Below are 12,703 nucleotides of genomic sequence, written 5' to 3' on the forward strand. Positions count from 1 at the left end.
TGTCAGGGCTATTGGATCTCTAATTACTGATTTACCTGCACCCGTATCTACTAAGAATGTTAAAGAATTACCTAACACTGTCAGTTGTATTTCTGGTTTTCCTTCAGCAAACCGGAAGATGGTTTCTAAGTCTAAAACATCTTCTGAGTCATATTTTTCAAATTGGTCAAATTTTGTGCCCTGATTTGTTTTCATATTTGTGACATCTTTTTCCGGTTCTAGTCATTGTCGAGGTGGATTAGAACCTTGCTGCTGTCCTCTATTGTATCTCTGGTCACGTTGTTTCTTTATGCAATCACGTTCCCGGTGTCCATAATCTTTACAATAATGACACTGATCATTTTCACGAGAATTGCCTCCTCCTCCCCTTCCGCCTCGGCCTCGCCCACGCCCACGCCCGTGGCCTCGGCTTGGGAGAGGGTTGGCATTGTAGAACATGCCTGTCAATTGATTCTTACTCTTTTGGCATTGTCTTTCAGCATGCATATCATGTTGTTCATAGCGGCTTAGGGTACAAATTCCGAAATCAACTAATTGTCTCTCTACCCAGGTTTTTATCTCTGATTTTGATCCCCCATGTATAGCTTGCTTTAACTGCTGTTGGTAGGGACCTTCTGGTTCTTCCGCATACGGAATTCCACTATTCTTCCGGAACACATCTTTCATTCTCATACTATAGTCTTCAAAACTTTCGTCAGTCTTTTGTCTCGTGGCCGTAATGGCGCTGTAGTCAGCTCGTCTGGTAAAAGTAGTTCGCATGCGCTCGTACAGTCTGTCGAGTCTGTCATTTAGTTCTTGGCTGCCAGGCTGCCATGGTCGTTGAGTGGCTGGATCCACTGGGATCCAATCTCCTCTAACAGTGCCCCATTTCTTGCCATTAACGCACATGAGGACTTGCTGGGTTTCAGTACCGTTAGTATGGTAACTTCTTAGTAACTGTCTTATGTCTTGGATGCACAACTCTACGTCCATTTGGGGCGAGGTTATGCCATCACAAGCTTTTTTACAGTCTTCTGGAGTCCAGGTTCTATACACCAAGAGAGTAGGTGCTTGACCCTGCACACCGGCTTGTGGGTTTGCAACCTGGATCAGTGGGTACATCTGCACAGTGTTGTCCTGCATGTGGTCATTTCTGCACTGGGCTCCCGATGGAGAGGGGCCCAAAAAGGGATTAGCGTTCGGAGCCAGGGGGGCTAAGGCTGCGGGCGGGTCCAATGGGACCCCCTGAGGGGGAGCTGGTGGAACATGAGGTGGAGGAACATACGGAGGAGGCATGTTTATCAGTCGACTTCTGCCTCCTGTTTTGTTGTCCTCCTCTCTCACATACACATGGGTACAAGGGGTTCTTATTTTTCTCTTCTTTTTCCCTTTTTCGTTTCTCCTTTTCTTGATTTTGTGTTTCTCTTCTATATTTTGATTCAGTGAGCCAGAGGTGACATTGTGTCAACCCAATATTTACTTTTGGATGTTTCTGTCCATATTCTATCAAATCTTTCTACGGAACCCTTTGAGTCACCTGTCAGGAAGCTGTTTCTCCGTTGAGAAAAATGCAAAAGTGTTTGGAAAGAGCAGGACAATGAAACAAAACCAACGGTTCAACTGTCTGATTAGAAGAGTGATAGACTAGACTCTGGCACAGCGGCAGAACGGCATTTTATTTTCAGATTATGAAGGAATACAGTGACACTACACAGTTTATAATGAACATTGAGTCAGTATCGTCTCCTTTGCATAAACCATAAAATCACATCAGTCAGCTTTAAAAGACACGTAGACTCGGTGTGGCTCATACTCGCAGAGAGGGAAATAAAGCACTTTCGGTATCAAATCAATTATTGCAACATGATTTCAGGCCTTAGGCAGTGTTGCTTGCTTCCGACTGAGCTGTTTCCCAAGAACAAAATGGACCAGTTTCTTCACCCAGGTGGACTTGGGGTTGAGGCAAACCTTGGCTCCGTTCACCAAGTTAGCTCTGGTCAAGAGAAGGCGATCGTTAAAATTTAGGTTCCAAGGCAAAACCACTTCAGACACTTAATTTTTAAGTGCAGTTTTAATCTCAAAATGGGTTTGGAAGGCTGCTCCTGGAACGGGAGACCCAGTTAAACTTTATCCACAGGGAGGAAACTTGCTTACATGACTTCCTTCTCGGGACAGTGGGGCCCTTCTGTGATGAGCTTGATGCTCTTCAGGTTGTCGGGAGGGATGATCCTGGACTCCACCTGCAGGCAGCGGCAGCGGTTGTTGTAGTCCCTGCTGATCGGTGGCATTCCTGTCAACATCCAATTAATTAACAAACCTTTAAATGAACAATTAAATGAAATATTTTATTCAATAAAATTCTGTGGAATTTACTCTGTTGTGTACAGTATAGCTCAAATCTGATTTATTTTTTAAATCAAGCACCACTTAGGGGGCCATGGGCAGTGCAACCAGACTCTGAGCTCACTCCAAAGGTCAGGTTTCTTCGTAAGAATTTCTTAATATCTGTTTCAAAACTTTAAGAGGGTATTTCCTCTTTCCTATTACCACCTTCCTCTCATGATAGCATCTGCCCGTCTCTGCATACTTAACAATGTCACTAGAGTGCTAAGGTCTCTAACAGTGCAACTAATGACTAATGACTGCAACTAATTACTAATGACTGCAACTCATGACCAATGTCTAGGCTTTTTGCCAGTCCGATGCAGAGCACATCCTGACTTAAGCTCCAGGATGACGCCTGTCTAACTTTCCAAATAAAAGTCCATTTGTCCATAGCTGGTGGGAAAGAGATAAATCTTGTTACCAGTGATGACAGCCAGCATGGTGGCGAACACGAGGAGGATGCAGAGCTTCATCTTGTTTCCGCAGCTGCTCGCTGATTTCCTTCTGTCCTGGATGTGACTGATGTCCAACAGCCGCCGAGACGGTTTATATGCAGCTTTGCTCCCCCCGTGTTTGTCCAAACAGCGATCATGTGCTCGGGGGAAAATTTAAAAAACGCACAACAACCTCGTTTTCCATGTGCGCGCCTAGGTTTCACTTTAGCGCCTTCACATGTGCAGTCATGAGACGGGACCGGCCAGAGGCCTCGCCGGCGCCCTCGAGGTTGGCGACCACACTGGTGAGTCACCCAGCGTCCCGCTACCCAGCGAACGGCTTCACGTCTCTTCTGCTCACCGTGGAGCTGCCGGATTTTCAACAAAAACCCCCCCGACCTCAGCTGGAAGGTGCTGTCCGATCTTAAATAATACACACACGTGAAGCACAAAGGACAGATTATTTTTCAGCTACACGAGCGTGTGGATGAATCCTGAAGCTCATAACAGTGAGCACAACCGGATCATTTATGAGCGTTGTGATGCCATTTATGATATACAATAAGGAATACGCTAAATAATAATGTGTAACAAACCAAACCATAAAATAACGGGCGCTACTAGAGGGACAAGGTCCATTTGCCAATGTTGACCGCGCGTGCGTGTTATGAATTGCTGTCACCCTCGCAGGCTACCAGACAGGCCACCCAGTGATGTAAACAGCGCAGCCAAACATCCCTCCGAAGATGCGGACGGAATGTGCTGATGCTGCTGTGACGAGCTCCAGGATCAGTTGAGGAACAGCAACTACAATGGGGAAGGGGGGGGGGGATTTCACCCAGTCTGCACGTGTGAGGTGGTGACCTGCTCCATCAACAGTCAGGTCTCCGGTTTCCCAACGGCCACTTTGAAATCCCCCGACAGAGACAGGCAGGGATGAGAAGGAATAGATGTTGAAACATGTGGTTGCCCACATTTGGAAATTTGACGTGCAACAGCACAAACTTTGAAGCTCCTTCCACCTCTGGCTGTCTAGAGGGGCAGCGCCGGTGGGCGGCTATCTTGATAACTCAAAGAAAAAAGAAATTATATTAAATAAAACAAACAAGCAAAAAAATAATAATAGCCATGCTACTGAAATGTTTGTTTTTCTAGAACTTGCGTCTCTTCCCTTTGACAGGGATTTAAAATGTTCAATTTATGGCAAAATGTATACAATGTTTCACATGAGGAATATGGGAATGCACTTTTTTTTGTATCATTTAGGGTCAAGATTATCTCAGGATGTTAATAACAACATGTAATTATAATATTTTCATATCTGTAATTTTCATTTAGGACAAAAAGGGTTAATATTTTCCACTTGAACCATTGTTCCTTATGATTGCAGGCACGTTGTTAAAACACATGTTCAGGTCATAAATGTGGGATAAAAGTTTGTCAGCAAAATCTTGAGTGACCCCATGACTTCAAGAAAATAAATAACTCATCTGCAAACATAACTAAAAGCACAGGATAAACGGAGCGCACTATGACGCTGGAATAGAGAAAAACAAAACACAACTCCGTAAACATAAAAAAAAGAAAAAAGGTGTTTGTAAAGTTTCCACTGGTGGTTCTGCTTTCACACACTATCAAATTTAGGACTCAAATTGAGCAACGTCATAGTTGTGGGTGCAGCAGGGACTCGATGGCGTCTGTCCGCTGCTTCCTGAGAACAAAAAACTGCTCAAATTCAAAAGGTAATATGCATCAAAATTCATCAGGCCGCCATCGCCATCACCGTTTGATGCTAACGAAGAAGATGCGCACATCAGCATCGACCTTCAAGTTGAACAATCACCAAGGAGTTTGTTTCGAGTTCAAGGCCTGAAAATGTCAACAGCTTCCTCCTTGAGGCAAGTATCAGCTTGTGCCACGGTCTCACAGAGAGACTTTATTTGTTGGTCTTTGCGACGTTACGCAGGACCAAGATGCACAGACGTGTGTCAGAGGTTGTCGGGAGCTGCTCAAGTCTGGCCCAACAGGTGAAATCTGAGGCACGTTAGAAGACACAAAGGTTCCATTCATAGCAAGATGTTGGTAATCTCCTCGCCTTCTGATGAAAAGGTGTAAATTTTGTTGTAAAAGTTTTTGATCGTGATGTGGAACGCAATGTTTCCCGTTGCCAGCAGGTGGCAGTAGCTCGAAAATTGAATATTTTAATAGAATTGTTTCAGCTCAAGACCACAATCCCACCTGTAACCTTTGACCCTCATTCAACAACCTACATGCGAGTGGCAGCCACTTCCTGTTATATGGCGAAAAACAGCAAAACGGTCCGATCAAATACGTAGGAGTTTGTAGGAGTTCGTTAAAGTACGAAACCTGAAAATGTCGGACTTCCCGTTGGCTCCTACGGACATTATGGGACAGCCTGGGATGTTACATGACCCCACCAAACATCAGGCACACAGGTGGAAACCATGTCGCGGGTTTCCTGCCATAACCTGTGCATAGGTGGCGCTGTAGAGCACGACCACGTCTGGGACCCAAAATCTATAATAATATACTCATAATATATATTGTCTAAATGAAAAATTTTGCTTTTGAGCATGTCTGCTCCCTCAAAAAGAGAACTTATTAACAGCAAATGAATTAAGAGCAAAAACAAGATTTTTTTTTGTTGAAAAACAAACAAAATGCACAACCGATTCAATTCAGTTCAACTTTTATTGTATAAAAAAAAGACAAGCGATTAAATATGTTGCTTCATTAAATACGTTCACAGTTTAAATACTCTTAAATACAATCTTAATCCAGTTGAGATGTTGTAATGTGCAGTCGAATAAAGACACAAAAACAGAAATCACAGCACTTGAGCGGGCGGAGCTGCGCTTCCTCTTGCTGCTGTGGTTTTAGCTGACCTGCTGCTCTTCAACCGAGCAGCGTGTTCCTCCATACGCCTGCGGACAAGACGTATCATGGATTCACCACAAAGCCTCTTTGGGTCAGCTGCCTCCCTCCCCAGGTGTTAACAAAACCATCTCAATAACGCCCAGTCATCCCAGAAATGGGAAAAGCATTGGGACATCAGGAAAGGAGAGAACGTGGATATGTGAACTTACCGTTTGGCCCAAAGTAGTCCCTGGGCGAATTGTCCTTTGGGGTCAAGGCAGCGTGGCCTCTTGTTTTTCAGGATGACACTGTTGCACAAAGAGAAATTGTGAGCGGTAGAATTGTTGGAATCGTCACATGATCCGGATTCTGCGACGTCAACGACCTCTCTGGTGTGCTCTTACATGACTTCTTGCCTCCTGCAGTAGGGGCGAGGACCGTACTCGACGACATCGACCACGTGGGAAGGATTCACGGCTGCTACTGTGTTCAGGCATCGGCAGGCCGCTAAAGGAAGACGAGTCCATCAAATCGGCTGCGCTGCTGAGCGGAATAACGTGGTGCAGGCGGGAAACTTACGTGACGACGTGCAAACGGCGATGCAGGCCAGAAGAATGCACAGGGCTACCATGGTCCTCATCATGTCTCTCGGTGTTTGCCAAGCGATGCTCTGCTGTCAAGTACCTACCCCATATTTTTGGGCACTCGTTTATATAGCAAGATTCAAGATTTACTTGGGAGACGGCCCCTTTCTCTGGAATCAGTTGCCACACTGTTTAAGTTTCCTTTTAAAGAGTTCCTGCCCCTAATCTTATCCCTTGATGCCGGTTTTTTGGGTCGTTGACTCATGTGTCACTCAGTGATGAAAGAGCTTCGTTTTCTCTTCAGAATTTCTCCACCCGCTGCCTTCTATTGTTAGATCATGACATACATAAGAGAAATTCCGTGGAAATTGCGTCATTCATCCTCCTAAAGACACGTGCACCTCAAACCACACAGAGCTCTGTCCGAACTCCTCCATAAACGGTCAGTTACTACCGCAAAAATGAATAACTGTGGGATGCAACAGTCTATAAGTGTGAATTCCTCCTGCCTGCTCAGCAAACCTGTTGGCTTTAACGGCTCAATACCCACTAATAATTGCATATAAGCAACGCTATTTTAATACTTTATCAAAGAATGTCAACTTGCAGAACAACGGTGAGTAGATAAAAAAAAGGATTTATTCCTCTTCCAGTATATTGGATTTGTATCGGGGTGACCTGACTCAGTCAAACGTCCACCAGCCTCACATCAGGCCACAGTGTTATAGCGACACCTGGTGCTCAACGCCGGCACGTCAAAAAACAAACAAAAACGTATTTCTCAAGTTTCAAAAGGAAGAGCGATGTCTCAACGTTCGCCTGGGATTTTCCACACTCTTGAAACTGAAATCCAGGAGATTCCGAACTTGCGGGAGTGACCTTCTTAAAGAAAACAAGTCGGGAAAGGTGTTGGCGAGATGACGAAGAGGAAAAGAGTTGGCGCCTTAAGAAAAGACGTCTGGGAATCTGATGGGTTCAGGGAAAGAACCTTTGGACGACAGACCTTATTTATGCGTGTGGGGTCAGAAAAGGCCTTCTATCATCCACTCACAGGACACAGGCAGCACGCTGAATCCTTTATTTGGTTGATATTAGCAGGAGTACACAAACAACAACAACAACAAAGGCACCTATTCTTAGGTTTGCTGGATACTTATAGGAGCGATCAAATCACAAAGAAGGCTATGAGATGATTTGCTCAAACCTCCACTGTTGTTAGCTACAAATGCTAAAGCTATTGAAGTACTCATTGCCCCCCTGCTGGGATCCTCAGGGCTTGATGGTGAGGGACACCTCCCCCTGGACCTGCCTGAGGGCAGGACAGTCCAGAGTGGCGAACACACGGGTGGCGCCGGCCCTCTGCGGCACGAACATCTCGGTCCAGGTCAGAGATGATCCATTGGGGATCAGGCTGAAACCAGCAAAGACACAAGATGGAGGCCGAGATGGTCGCTGTGGATTCTGATACCGGGACCACAGCTCACCTGTAATACTTGTACGTGGGCATCATGACCCCCGGCCCCTCCATGCGAATGTAGACGTCCGCCAGGGCGAAGGAGAAGGGGTTGGTGAACTCCACGGTCGCCATCATCTCTTCACTCACTCTGTTCTCGCCAGACACCTGCGGCGACCACCGGCGTGAACAAACACACAGCGCACAAGCGCACGCTAATCGAGAAGGGAGCAGGGAGTCGGGGAAGGTTTCAGACCTTGACGCTGAGCTTGGGATTGTGCAGGGCGACCACCTTCATGGCGGTGACGATCTGTCCGGTCTCCTTGACCTTCCCAGTGATGATGAAATGAAGGTTGGCCTGTTCCACCAGGTGCTTCATGTACTTCTTTGACTCCACCACCACCGTCTCCTTCACGGCTAAAAACACAACCGTCATGCTAACGATTAGGCACCGGATTGCGATTTTATTGTTTAAAGAAAAAAAAAGACTCCGCCCACTTTCGTTGGGCTTCATGGTCACTGTTGGGTCCCGCAGCATGAACTCGGCGCTGGTGACGCCGGTGTAGAACACCACGTTCCCGCTGATGTAGGCCTCGACGACCCGCCGCTGGTCGCTGCGGTTTACGAACTCCAGGCTCAGTTCGAAGTCTTGGCCAACGGGGACCTCCAGGGTAGGGAGGACCAGGTCCACGTCGGCCTCAGGGGGGCGGGACTTCTCGCGATGACAGCCGAACCCCTCCGCTTTTTCCAAAACGGTCCGCTCTTCGCTAGTGCCTAGATCAGTAAGGTGAAACAAGATCAACGGCGGCACGCGCTTACGGGACATCCGGGCCGGGCCGACGCCGACGGGCGACTACCTTCAGGAAACTTGTATTGACTTGTGATGTCACGCCGGGTCGTGGCTCCAGGAGCTTTGGTCAACACCATACGGCCCACGTGGGTCTGATTGACTCTGACCGGCTGCATGGCCCCGTCTTTACCTCGGGAGTAAAACACCACGTCGCTGTTGACCTGCGGGCGGCAAAAAGGGAGGCGATGGCTCGTTTTCCCTGCAGTCGCGAGGACGTTTGCACAGATCGAGGTGGCGCGGCGGGCGACTCACTTCTGCGAACACAAAGGCGGCGTCAAAAGGGTAGCACATTTCCCCGTGCTTGATGGCCTGGACCGACGCAGGACCGCATCTGTACATGCCTTAGACGCAGAGAGGGAGGAGGAAGAGAGTCAAGCGCCGCCGCATTTGCAAAACAAGCAAATCTTAATAACCCCCTCCTCCAAATAAAGTACCGTCGCTTGTTTCCTGGGGAGTCGCGTCCACGACCTGCCACCCCCCGAAGCCGAAGGGGAGGTCTGGCCTTGTCATGTAGCATTCGTTCCAGCAGTGGTAGTTCCTGAGAACAACAGGAAAGCCTGTTTTTAATGTCATTACAAGTCCGTAAAGGGGACCGCAGATCGAGATGGTGGCGTGACTGAGTCACGTCGCGCGCGTGGAAATGGCGGGTTGGTCGGCGCCAGTTACCAGATGGAGTCTCTCGTGCGGCTGCGGTCAATCTTGCCGTTCTCGTCCAGGATGATGTCGGTTTTCAGGTTTCCGTCATTGTCGTGTGCGGAGTAGTAGTTGGTTACGACCCGCGATGGGATCCCCAGGCAGCGCAGGACTGCGGAGAGGAGGGACAGGAAATGGAAAAAAGGTCAAATGTTGTTCCAACTGTTTTTCGGCTGCTGCTTCGGGCGACCGTCTTACAGGTGTTGAAGACGGCGGCGTAGACCCAGCACTGAGCGTAGCTGACGGGCATCCTGCTGCTGGCGTAGGTCAGCAGGATTTCTGTGCTGCCAGTCCAGGAAGTTGGCGCCACCCCGTAGGTGTAGTCGCCACTCCAGTTCCCCACCAACACGCCGTCGTCGTCTCGAGAATTGATCTAAACGGGGAAAAAATCTTAATTGGATATCTTGAATAATAATTCAATCGACCGTGTGTGAGATGGAGTGAGGTTAAAGTGAGCGGTTATAGGGGAAAAAAAGAGTTGTAGATTTAATATGTTTCACCTCTAAACCTGGCATTAATGCGGGTTTCATTGCCGCTAAATTGCAATGGTTAATTCTGAAATAAAACGGAGGCGCATCAGGCCGCCCTGAAAAACTGCTTTACTGCCGAGTGGCCACCAGGCGTCGCTGTTAACGCCAGGAATTGCAGCGGCGTTATCTGGCCGCAATTTCATTACAAAAATGCAACTTGCATGCCACGTTCAATTTTAATTAACATTAATTTGCTATATACAATGTGAATAAATGTTTACTCACCATAGCAGAGGCCTTTCTGGTCACTTTAATTGGGTCTCCTCTGTTTGTGATGGGCATTTCAGATCTGTCCATGATGTACAGGCAGGCATCCAGAACCCCATAGTTAAACTAAATTTTAAATAAATGAATTAGTTGTTTTAAAAACAACAGTTGAAGCCGTTGGTTTACAATCACCTGGCCATAGTTCCATTGCCTTTCAGCTATGTCGTCATATGCACCGTGGTAGATGATGCCCATCTCATTCATCACGCATTCCTGCCGCTCTGGCTCGTCATCCAGGAACACGTCGTCGGCTGCGGAGCGACGAGCGGCGACACTTTACCGCGGTGAAACATACCGGTTCAGGCAAAGACAGAATCCTCAACCAACCTGGGGACCACGGGTTAAACAGGATGTAGAGGTCACGGACGGGGTCCTTTCTGGTCCGGCGGATGCCGAAGGGCGTCATCACCGCGATGTACATGTGATACTTCCCCACGATGCAATTTGCCAAAGGAGTGATGCCGACGGTGACGTCGTTGTTGGAACTGTCTGCGATCCGGCCTGCCCAGCGGGACTGGCGCTCCTTGTTGGGAAAGACGGGGATGTAGGTGCCCTTGCTGTAGTCAGGGTTGGCACCTGGATGAACCACAGGCTATTAGCCATTTTCAAGCTAGCTACAGAAAAGAGGATGCGGTGGGCTCTGCTTACCGATGACAAACTCCAGGGCGAACTTGTCCTCTTTGGGATTGTAGGGGCGATTGAAGGTGAGCTTGACATGGAACTCCTGCCCCCGACGCACGATGAGATAGTTGGAGTTGTAAAACATGGTCCGGTGCTGCTGCTTGTTCACCCCGTCTGACTGTGACATCATGTCCACAGCCACGATGTCAAGATAATCTGCGGGATGGGGGGGGGGGGGCAGGAACTTAGCTAGGGGTTGATGGGGATGTTTATGCACATCTGGGTTTGATCCCACAGTCTAGAGACATTAAGTTGACTGAACAGACTAAAGTGCTTCTAGGCGCGTGCGACGCAATGATCGGGCGTCCGGTCCAGTGTCCGACCGCTGAGACAGAAAACCATATCAACCTCCGTATCCCAGGCAACGTTACAGGATGGAGGGAAGTGACAGGCAGCAGGAAGTGGGCAGAGTTCATCTTGCTCGGATGTCACTCACGTGTCAAACTCGCTGACAATAACAGGAAAAGATCAGACGGACATGGAGGTCCTCTGCCTTCTAGTTCTGCTATTAATGACAGCGTAGGTCTGCTCAGGATACTCTATTTAAAAATGAGGCGCCATAAAGATAAACACATAAAGGAAATATTGGTTTCCATATTGTAAAAGTCGATTTGTAACAGTGTGCTTGTTGGACGAAAGAGATAAAAGCTTGGGGCGACCGTTATAGATCGTTCAAGCACGTCCGGTCGCTCACCTGTCAGAGGCGGAAAGCCTCGGGGGCTCAGGGCGACAAAGGACTCAAACTCGGGCACTTCCGTGGATTCGGAATTGGAGCTGGCGACGGCGACGGCGGTGCGGCCGCGATTGGTGACCTTGGGACGCGGTCCGGAGGGAGCCGCGGGGGCAGGGGAGGGGTCCACGACGGGAGCTGGGTCTGACATTGCGCTGGTAACAACAGAAGGACTGAAAGAGAAGAGAATTTGATCAGTATCAGCTGCTCCAGTTAAGGTTCATCTGGTTTTCCTGGACCGGTTCAGGAACGTGACATCAGCCGTTCGGCTCTCCTGCTTCCATCATCACGGGGCAGGTCGGGGGTGGGGGGGGGGCTTGAATCACAGAACCAGGCGCGGATGTTTGGTCTGCAACCAGCTCAGAACAAGGCCCGCTATTGCGCAACACGGGCGTGGGCAGAGGTTTGCGTCCTGCTGACGGGGCTCCGACACCGGAATTAAAGTCAGGGACGACACCGTTTGCATAAACACTGCACTTAAACGTGTGTGTATGTTGTGTTTCAAATCAAGGCGCCCACTCAGCTTCGAACAGAATAAAATTGGACAAGAAAAGGTCCAGAGAATTGTGAAATTGTCACCCCAGCAGGTCCCTTTCGCTGCTTTAGCCACTGCACCACCGAGCAGAACAAGAAGCCCCCGGCTCCTGATGGTCCCGAGGCGGTGCAGCTCATCCTGTCGCCAGCGAGTTAAGCAACGGTGCATCGTTTCGTTCACCTTTTATCCCGAAAAGCTGCAAAGGCGACGATCGTACGACAGAAGGGACCCACCTCAGATGAAGGAGAGGAAAAAGTTGCTGGCTGGCTGGTAGTTGCCCTCTGCTGCTGCAGCTGTCTTGGGAAACTTCTGCTTCTACTTATATACCCCTCAGGGAAAAGGAAGAACTGTCCAAGTGTGTGTGTGTGTGTGTGTGTGTGTGTGTGTGTGTTATATAAGTGCTGCTTCAGCCATAGGAGCAAGATGTGGAATCTACCATGTCTTTACAACCCCTGACTGCACGGAGACCCAAAAAGTCTCTTAGCGATGATTCAGCGCCGCCCCGTCGATGTACGTGCAGAACAGAACAGAATAGAACAGAACAGAACAGAACAGAACAGAACAGAACAGAACAGAATAGAACAGAATAGAACAGAATAGAATAGAATAGAATAGAATAGAATAGAATAGAATAGAATAGAATAGAATAGAATAGAACAGAATAGAGGGCCGGCAGCAGCTCCGTCTGTAGGGGACTGGGCTGAG

At 48.3% G+C, this 12,703-nt stretch overlaps 3 protein-coding genes across 3 annotated transcripts; all 3 read right to left on the reverse strand.

Moving 5' to 3' along the window:
* Window positions 1-1,634: 1,634 nt before the first annotated feature.
* LOC105418180 (interleukin-8-like) lies at window positions 1,635-2,942 on the reverse strand. The gene is made up of 3 exons (XM_029841050.1): window positions 2,786-2,942; window positions 2,134-2,269; window positions 1,635-1,972 (listed from the first exon to the last, which is right to left on the reverse strand). Exons 1-3 carry the CDS (start codon window positions 2,835-2,837, stop codon window positions 1,849-1,851), a joined length of 312 nt encoding a protein of 103 aa, XP_029696910.1. The 5' UTR covers window positions 2,838-2,942; the 3' UTR covers window positions 1,635-1,848.
* Window positions 2,943-5,491: 2,549 nt separating this feature from the next.
* Window positions 5,492-6,776, reverse strand: LOC105418179 (growth-regulated alpha protein-like). The gene is made up of 4 exons (XM_011616805.2): window positions 6,255-6,776; window positions 6,080-6,182; window positions 5,906-5,983; window positions 5,492-5,743 (listed from the first exon to the last, which is right to left on the reverse strand). The coding sequence occupies exons 1-4, from the start codon at window positions 6,316-6,318 to the stop codon at window positions 5,647-5,649; spliced, it is 342 nt and encodes a 113-aa protein (XP_011615107.2). The 5' UTR covers window positions 6,319-6,776; the 3' UTR covers window positions 5,492-5,646.
* A 545-nt stretch (window positions 6,777-7,321) lies between these two features.
* On the reverse strand, window positions 7,322-12,392 carry f13a1b (coagulation factor XIII, A1 polypeptide b). Its single transcript, XM_003975931.3, has 15 exons — window positions 12,232-12,392; window positions 11,428-11,636; window positions 10,701-10,889; window positions 10,380-10,628; window positions 10,185-10,303; window positions 10,011-10,118; window positions 9,454-9,628; window positions 9,229-9,367; window positions 8,997-9,100; window positions 8,815-8,903; window positions 8,570-8,723; window positions 8,211-8,486; window positions 7,969-8,129; window positions 7,744-7,880; window positions 7,322-7,670 (listed from the first exon to the last, which is right to left on the reverse strand). The coding sequence occupies exons 2-15, from the start codon at window positions 11,612-11,614 to the stop codon at window positions 7,529-7,531; spliced, it is 2,229 nt and encodes a 742-aa protein (XP_003975980.2). The 5' UTR covers window positions 11,615-11,636; window positions 12,232-12,392; the 3' UTR covers window positions 7,322-7,528.
* Window positions 12,393-12,703: the final 311 nt, after the last annotated feature.

This window comes from Takifugu rubripes, chromosome 8, assembly GCF_901000725.2.
Source record: "Takifugu rubripes chromosome 8, fTakRub1.2, whole genome shotgun sequence".
NCBI classification, from domain to species: Eukaryota; Metazoa; Chordata; class Actinopteri; order Tetraodontiformes; family Tetraodontidae; genus Takifugu; species Takifugu rubripes.

Coding starts and splice junctions, on each gene's coding strand:
- LOC105418180 (XM_029841050.1), bottom strand. CDS start 2,837: ATGAAGCTCTGCATCCTCCTCGTGTTCGCCACCATGCTGGCTGTCATC. Junction 2,270..2,785: donor CATGCTGGCTGTCATCACTG/GTAACAAGATTT, acceptor GGATGTTGACAG/GAATGCCACCGATCAGCAGG. Junction 1,973..2,133: donor TGTCCCGAGAAGGAAGTCAT/GTAAGCAAGTTT, acceptor TCTCTTGACCAG/AGCTAACTTGGTGAACGGAG.
- LOC105418179 (XM_011616805.2), bottom strand. CDS start 6,318: ATGATGAGGACCATGGTAGCCCTGTGCATTCTTCTGGCCTGCATCGCC. Junction 6,183..6,254: donor CGCCGTTTGCACGTCGTCAC/GTAAGTTTCCCG, acceptor GTCTTCCTTTAG/CGGCCTGCCGATGCCTGAAC. Junction 5,744..5,905: donor GGACTACTTTGGGCCAAACG/GTAAGTTCACAT, acceptor TCTTGTCCGCAG/GCGTATGGAGGAACACGCTG.
- f13a1b (XM_003975931.3), bottom strand. CDS start 11,614: ATGTCAGACCCAGCTCCCGTCGTGGACCCCTCCCCTGCCCCCGCGGCT. Junction 10,119..10,184: donor GGCAATGGAACTATGGCCAG/GTGATTGTAAAC, acceptor TTTAAAATTTAG/TTTAACTATGGGGTTCTGGA. Junction 8,724..8,814: donor CCGCCTTTGTGTTCGCAGAA/GTGAGTCGCCCG, acceptor TGCCGCCCGCAG/GTCAACAGCGACGTGGTGTT.